The following is a 7,601-nucleotide window of genomic DNA, read 5'->3' on the forward strand; positions in this document are numbered from 1 at the left end:
CTGGGCTTGGAGGTCTGTGGCTTAGGTGTAATCTTATTCTGCTACTTATTAGCTGTGTTACTTTTTTAAGTCACCTAACTTGAGTGAGCTGCATTAATCCTTGACTTCCATTAAATATCTGAATATATGCATCACACCAAGCATATAATGTGTTTAAAATTGCTATTTTGGTTTAGATTGGTCCAGGCAGTTCACACATGCATATTTTATCTTATCTCCTGGGTTCTGAATTGTAGAGTGTTATTTCCCCTCCCCTTTCCTTGTATACCACCGCCTCACTGCTCCCATTTCATTATTGCGTTTAATTTTTGCCTCACCAATAGAGACCCTAGGAAGCTGCCATTATGTGTAAAGTAGAGGTTAGTTTGTTGATTTTTATTGATGTAAACTGTGGGGACTTGCTAACTTTAATTTGTCTTGCCTTCCTTTTCAGAAATACTGGGATTTTTACCACTCTCTCTTTACTGTGTGCTGTAACTCTCCAAGGACTCTCATGCATTTATCGAGATGTGCCATTAGAAGAACGTTACACAACAGATGCCATAAAGCAATTCCTTTGCTTTCCCTCCCATTGTCATTGAAAAAGTACTTGCTTTTAGAGCCAGAGGGAATTATTTATTAAGCCTTATGAGACAGCAGTTCCCAATCCTAGGTATTTAAGTGGACTCGCTGCGTAGACACAGTTTGCATAAATAAAATGGTACTTGGGTTGATTATAACACTTCAGGGATTTCAAAACACTTTACAAACACTGTCATTAATCCTAGAATATCATGGTATGGGGAAATAAACAAGAAGTAAAGTTAAGGAATTTTCAAAGACAAGGATGTATTCAGAATGCACTGATATGACAGTAATAACTAATACGTATAGTGCTCTAAGTACCTGAAATATTTTTGTAAAACTTCTCATATCTTATCTCATCTGAAATGGGACCCAGGTTTTCTTCCAACCAATCTAATTCTGTGCCTTATCAGTAATATGTTTACATTCTCATTCTAATGGCCATATAGTAGGCTTTGCAATTGGCCTCTTAAACTTGATGTCTTCCCCCATTACCCCTTAGCAGTAATTACTGTCGCTGGTTTTGCAAACTCCTGCCCCCCAAACCAAGCTACTCGAATTTATTTCAGTGATGAAAGCATATGAGCATAGTCAAAACAAGGAGATCTTGGAGTCAAATTAGAAATGAGAAAGAAACATCAGTCCAGTTAATAGTCAAGAATGGACATTTGAACGGACATCATTGAGCCAGAGACTGGAGATGCAAAGATGAGTCCCAAGTGACTCCTGCCCTCCAGGTTCTCACCATTTAGCAGAGGATCCAGACATATACACAGCTAATTGCAATATAAAGTGACGGGGCAAGAGTACAGGTGCAGACTCATTTTTAACGCTTGTCTTTCAAAGTTGTGTTTCTGACATGAAGTGTGATTTTTCTTTTAAGCATGAAGATAAAGAGTGAAGGGGTTATGTAAAGTAGAGGGATCTCTTGCTCTTGTTAGGGTATTTTAAAGGTTTTTTCTAGATAGTGTGTCATTTTGGTATGGTTTCTTTGTTAGTATTAACACTTTCTCAGACTCCTTGAGTAAAATATTGCACACTCAATGGCTCCAGTGCATGTGGAAAGGAAGCATAGGAAAATGGGGAAAAGAAAGTGTGTGAGGGGACTTAGTTGATTACTTTGGTCTTTTTATGTAGCAGACTGACATTTCATAGCATTGTAGCTAAGAGATAAGGAGCACTTTGCTAGTGACAGTGGGCTACAAAAAGTAAATAGAGAGACTTTTTGAAAATGGTAAAAGTTTGAGAAACGTGGGAAGATAAATGTGTTAGTCAGGCTAGCTAGTTAGTGGATTGCAGGAAGAGAAATGTAGGCGATTAAGCTCTGGGCTTTGTGGTTTATGAGGTCAATTTTGCTTCACTTTTTTTTGTTATTGCTAATCACTTTTAGATAAGCTCATTGCCTCTTAGCATCATTTTTTAGAGGTTAAAGCAGAAGTAAATTGCAAACAAATCTGTCAGTTGTGAGCAGGTTTCTTTTATGTGTGTGGTTCTCCGTCATATTTAACTTTGGATGCTGGAGTGTTGAATAGAGATGATGTCAGATATTCCAATAGGCTATCATTTAATGTAACTGGCAATCACCTAACTGGTTAATCCCAGTTGAGACTGTGCTTCTCAACTGGGATTGTCTTACTCCCAGGGCTGTGTAGGAAAAGTCATAGGTGGATACAGTAATCTCTTTTAAGTATCAGTTTTACTCAGATATTTTGGTAGAGATATTTTGTACTAAAACAAGATCTATATCATGGAATAGAATGCTGAATTTGTATGAATTATTCATATAAAGCTTGATCCTTCAAAAAATAGTTTGCTTATAGCAACTGGTATTAGAACACATCCTAGAACAGAATGAAATGATGTCTTTTGCAGCAACTTGAATGGAGCTGGAGGCCATTATTCTAAGTGAAGTAACTCGGGAATGGAAAGTGAAATACCATATGTTCTCGCTTATAAGTGTGAGCTAAGGGATGAGGATGCAAAGACATAGAGAGTGATATAATGGACTATGGGGACTTGCAAGGGGAAGCCTGAGAGCGGGGTGAGGGATAAAAGACTACATATTGGGACACTGCTCCAGTGATGGGTGCACTAAAATCTCAAAATTCACCACTAAAGAATTTATCTGTGTAACCAAAAACCACCTGGACCACCAAAACTATTGCAATCTTAAAATAGTAGTAATTTAAAAAGTAAAACAAGATCATACCCTGAAGCAATTGGAGGATTGCTTGCTGCCCTGCATCTTAAGGAGTATTCTAACAGAAAAGCTTGTGATGCACTGACTTGGGGCAGGTAAAACTGATGCTGAGGACAAAGGAGAAGATGTTCCTCGCCGAGGGAAATGAAAACTTTTCTTATTCACCTTGCTTGTGCTTAAACACTCATGTTCCTCTAGTGTAGAATACATGGCTACTTGTTTGTAATTTTTTTATTGGTGGAATTAAAGTGATTTTTCCTTAACTTTGAACTTCTATTTAGAGAACTTAAATAAAGCTCTTCTGTCTCCTTTCATCTTTGTAAGTTGTTTACTTACCAATAAGACTCTTTTCCCTAACCCAACTTTGACTTTTCAGCAATGGCACTGAAGAACTCTATACATTTCATTGCTTTTATCAACAGTTAGAAAGAAAAAGAGAATCAGGGATTGTGCCTGTAAAAAAATAATGTTTTCAAAAGAAAGTAAAGGGTGACCAAAACACAAATACAATGCAGACTCTTGCTATAAGAACAGGGTGTTTTAATAATAATAAAGAAATTGTACTGAATCATTCTCCTCTGCCTCTCACCATATCTGTCTTCCTGGGGTTTTTCATTTTCCTTCATTCTCACTGTCCACTAAACCTGGGCAAAGCCACAGAGGAAATTATATCCTCCTGATGCCTTTGTTACTTTCTTAGAAAACTTTCTGTAAATAGGATCTACTATCTTGAAGAAAAAACTATCTCTCTTCTGAAACTTACATGAGAGGAAGAATCTTAGATATGAGGGAAAGACCACCTATCTGGTTTTCTCTGCTTCTTAGGAACTAGACACACTTGTGTTCTATTTTTTAATCACCGAGTGTTATGTCTCTACTTCGTCCTTCCATTCTAAACCCAGTGGGTTCTGATAAAAACACAGTAGTCGAACGATGATTGTAGGGATAAGAAAAGTAACAAACCATTTGCAGTGGGTTATCAATGTTGGAAAAGACAGCTGAGCCTTATGTTTTTATTACTTATCTGATTGTGAAGAACTCACAAAATTCTAAGTTGGTACACTTTCAAAACTTTTACAAATGAATTCAACTACTCACTCATTTTCTTTGAAACACAAACACCGCAGCTAGTATCTGGAAGGAATTCCTGTTACTTTCTTTAGGAGGATAAAGTAGATGCATTACAGTTAGACGTTCAGAGGTTTGGCTCCGATGCTATCTGTCTGGGTCCCGTCTTTATCTGACTCATAATATATGGAAAATGACATACCTGCTCCATGCCTGGGTTTTCTCATTTGTAAAATGAGAATAGTCATGGTGCCTACTTCATAGGACTTTTGTAGGATTGTTTTGAAGGTTAAGTTAATTAACAGATTAAAACATGTAGAGCAGACCATGACACTCAGTAGCATTTTATTACTACTCACGTCCTTGTTTTTGTCGTAATCATTATATTATACAGATAGACTCCCACCAGTGGAGTAGTATATCCTTAGAGTGAAGCTGTAGCTGCCGGTGATGCATTGTAGATTTCTATTCACTTTGGGAACCGTTGGGTGAGCTTGTACTGTGTCAGGACTTTGACGACAGCTGGGAATCCATGGGGGAACAAGACAAAACAGGTCCCTGACCTTCTTGGGCTTTTTTGAGGTAGGGAGTAGGGATAGAAATTCTCCACTGAGTGGAGGATTAGTAAACATGCCAACCAATTAATTTTTGAATCTTTGTATTTTTGTAAGTAGTAACATAGATGCAATGATCTATTTTACTATGGAAAAATTTAGTCACCTGAAAATTTATCACGTACAGAACTGATTTCTCAGTTGTTTCCATCTTCAATGGGGGAAAGAGAAGGAGGAGATGAATTTTGTAGCGGGACATAGATTAGCAATGAGATTCCTAGCAGGGAGGGTCATTGGTCATCAGAATGAATGAACAGAGGGTAGAATAATTTCATTCATTTATTTTTTCACATGCAAGAATTTATTCTCTTAGCTGGGTGTGGAGGCACACGCCTGTAGTTCCAGTTCCTCCAGAGGCTGAGGCAGGAAAATCACTTGAGCCCACGAGTTCAAGGTTGCATTGACCTGTGACTAGACCACTGTATTCCAACCTGGGCAACAGAGCAAGACCTTGACTGTAAAGAAAAAATTTTTAAAAAGGACTTTATTCAGTATTACTACCTGTGTAGTTCTCTGATAAATGTGGGAGGAGGAAGGAGTGTTGTTACCAAGTCACTTTAAGGTTCATTTTTAGTAGCTCAAGGTTTTGGTTTATTTGCTTTTATTTAGAAATAAGGATAAAAGCTACACAGTTTTTAAAAAAAATTAGATGCTATCTAACCAAGCCATTTGGTTGATCAGAAAGGATTTTCAAAACCTTCATTTCAGTGATAAGTTGCTTTGTTCATGTTTGATCATATCTGCCATCAGTGAAAAACAATGTATGCAAAAGCATCCCCCAAAAGTGGCTTGTTGTTGTTGTTGTTGTTTGTTTGTTTCTTTGTTTTGAGACAGAGTCTCTCTCTGTTGCCCAGGCTGGAGTGCCATGGCATGATCTCTGCTTATTGCAATCTCCATCTCCTGGGTTCAAGCGATTCTCCTGCCTCAGCCTCCCAAGTAGCTAGGACTACAGGCGTCCACCACCATGCCTGGCTAATTTTTGTATTTTTAGTAGAGGTGGGGTTTCACCATGTTGGCCAGGCTGGTCTCGAACTCCTGGCCTCAAACGATCCACCCATCTTGGCCTCCCAAAGTGCTGGGATTACAGGCCTGGCCAGCAGTTGTTGTTGTTGTTGTTGCTGTTGTTGTTTTTCTTTTTAAAAAAGCTACACTAAGTGGTTTAAGTGAGCTTTAATTTCTTCTTTACTAATTGTTTTTCTGTTTTCTCAGATAGAGGTATGCCTCAATGATATTGGATAGCCACTATGTAAATATATGCTGAATCCAGTTATGGAAATAAAATAGCCACCTTGTATTTCTTAAAGACAACCTGGATTAGTTTTCAGTGCTTACTAAGCAGGGAAAAATGGACAAAACAGAGCTATCATGCTGGGGTGTGTAAGGCAGCCTCAGATGTAGAAGGTAGGTACTGAGGTCCTTCTCAAGATCCAGGAGCCTAGACACCTGCTGATAGGCACAAAGGCAAACATTCACTCCTTGTCCTGTTCCAGATGTAGTGGAAGCTGAAAGTCAGTATTTGACTGACAAATGGTGGGAACCAATATAGATTGCAATTAATTTGATCCAGGAAGCAAGACATACAAAATGAGCTGCCCATTCTCTAAACAAGGATCCTCTCTCTACCCTGCTCTGGGTCTTGGCAGAAAGCCTTTCACAGACTGTATCAACTAACTCCCTGTCGCCTGGCTTCCTAGAGGGTTCAGTCCATGGGAAGATAAGCAGAAGATTGGGGCCCTTCCTGGCTCCCTCCCTGCTTGGTCACTACTTGCTGGTGGATGAATTCCTTTACCAAGACCACACCTCCTGTCAGCAGCCACTCTTAAACTCCTATTCTCCCTGGGTTATAGTAGCTGCTTCCTCAACTTGCTTTCTCAGACCCAGGGGTAGTCACAGCTTCCACTGAGTTGCCTGCGCCCCTGTCCGGGTGCTTCCTCATTCCTTGCTTGCTTCCTCTAAGCTACCTACACTTCCACAGATAGCCCTTGATTAGATTCTCTTCAGTCTCCCCTATTGAGTGTGTCCTCCATTTCCGCTAAGGATCTGACTGATGCACACACAGAAAGCACTGTAACAAGTCAACAAGTCCGTGACAACCTGGGCGGTGGTCGGAATGGTAAGTTCTATTGGATTTGAGGGCAGATAGAAGCCACTATGGACCAGGGAAGGCAGGTGGACTTGATCTGTGGCCTGAAGAGGGGTGGGGTTTAGGTAATAGTTTGGGTAGGCCCTGGGGTTTGGAGGGAAATTTAAAAGTGAGTATCCCTGACAAAGGGTGAGAGCTAGAGTATACACTGAGTTTTCACCACTGTCAGTTAGAGTAAATTGATGCACGTAGATGAACATTTGTTGTGTGTGGGAAGCAGAGGATGAGGTTGGAAGAACTGAGTGGGATGAAATCATGAAATGTCTCAAAGAGTGGGGAAGCACCATGGGGAATCAATGAATATTATTATCATCATAATTGTACTTTTTCCAACCTTATCATTTTTACAGCAGTAACAATTATGATACAACCGTGTAACATTTACAGGGTATTCATCATTTTCAGGGCATCTTCATGACATTTAAGACCAGATAATTGCCTTTATCATTACTCTTTTCTTCCATGCCACCCCCAAATACAATTCTGATCCTTTAGATCTGAAAAAAATATATAAAAATAACACTAATTAACCCTCCCTTCTCATGTAAAACACTCCAATCATATGGAATAATTTATTCTGGAGCAAAAAAAGGGACGATAGCCTTACTTTTTCTTTTTATCAAAAGCTAAAGATTTTAAAAATTGCATTAAAAAAAAAAAGAAAGAAATGTTTCTTCCAGGGCATCAGGAAATGACAGAACAGAGCAAAATTTGGAGGTCTAGGACTGCTTATACTTTTCAACATGGCAGTGTTCAAGTGCTGAATTATTCACTGAAGCCCTGATGTCATTACAGTCCTTCAGGGACCCCAGGACTCCAAATACTGCTGAAGTCAGATGGACAACAAAAGGTCTCAGGATGATCCATCGAGGAAAACACAGGCAACAGCAAATTGTTCCTAAGCAACGTCTGGTTAATTCTACACAAAAATACAAAGAAGCTGAAAACTGTTTACTCCAATTAGCACTGCAGTGTGGCACAAAGAAAAATATATGGACTTTGCAATTCAATG

General features: G+C 39.2%; 1 protein-coding gene across 1 annotated transcript in view; it reads left to right on the top strand.

The window, feature by feature from the left end:
- ASB4 (ankyrin repeat and SOCS box containing 4) overlaps positions 1–3,078 on the top strand; it is a 54,065-nt gene extending 50,987 nt beyond the window's left edge. The window contains exon 5 of the mRNA XM_031665293.1: positions 434–3,078. Within this exon, the coding sequence (XP_031521153.1) occupies positions 434–622 (189 nt within the window). The 3' untranslated portion in view covers positions 623–3,078. The remainder of the gene's footprint in view (positions 1–433) is intronic.
- Positions 3,079–7,601: the final 4,523 nt, after the last annotated feature.

The sequence above is a fragment of the Papio anubis genome, chromosome 4, assembly GCF_008728515.1.
Source record: "Papio anubis isolate 15944 chromosome 4, Panubis1.0, whole genome shotgun sequence".
Taxonomy (NCBI): domain Eukaryota; kingdom Metazoa; phylum Chordata; class Mammalia; order Primates; family Cercopithecidae; genus Papio; species Papio anubis.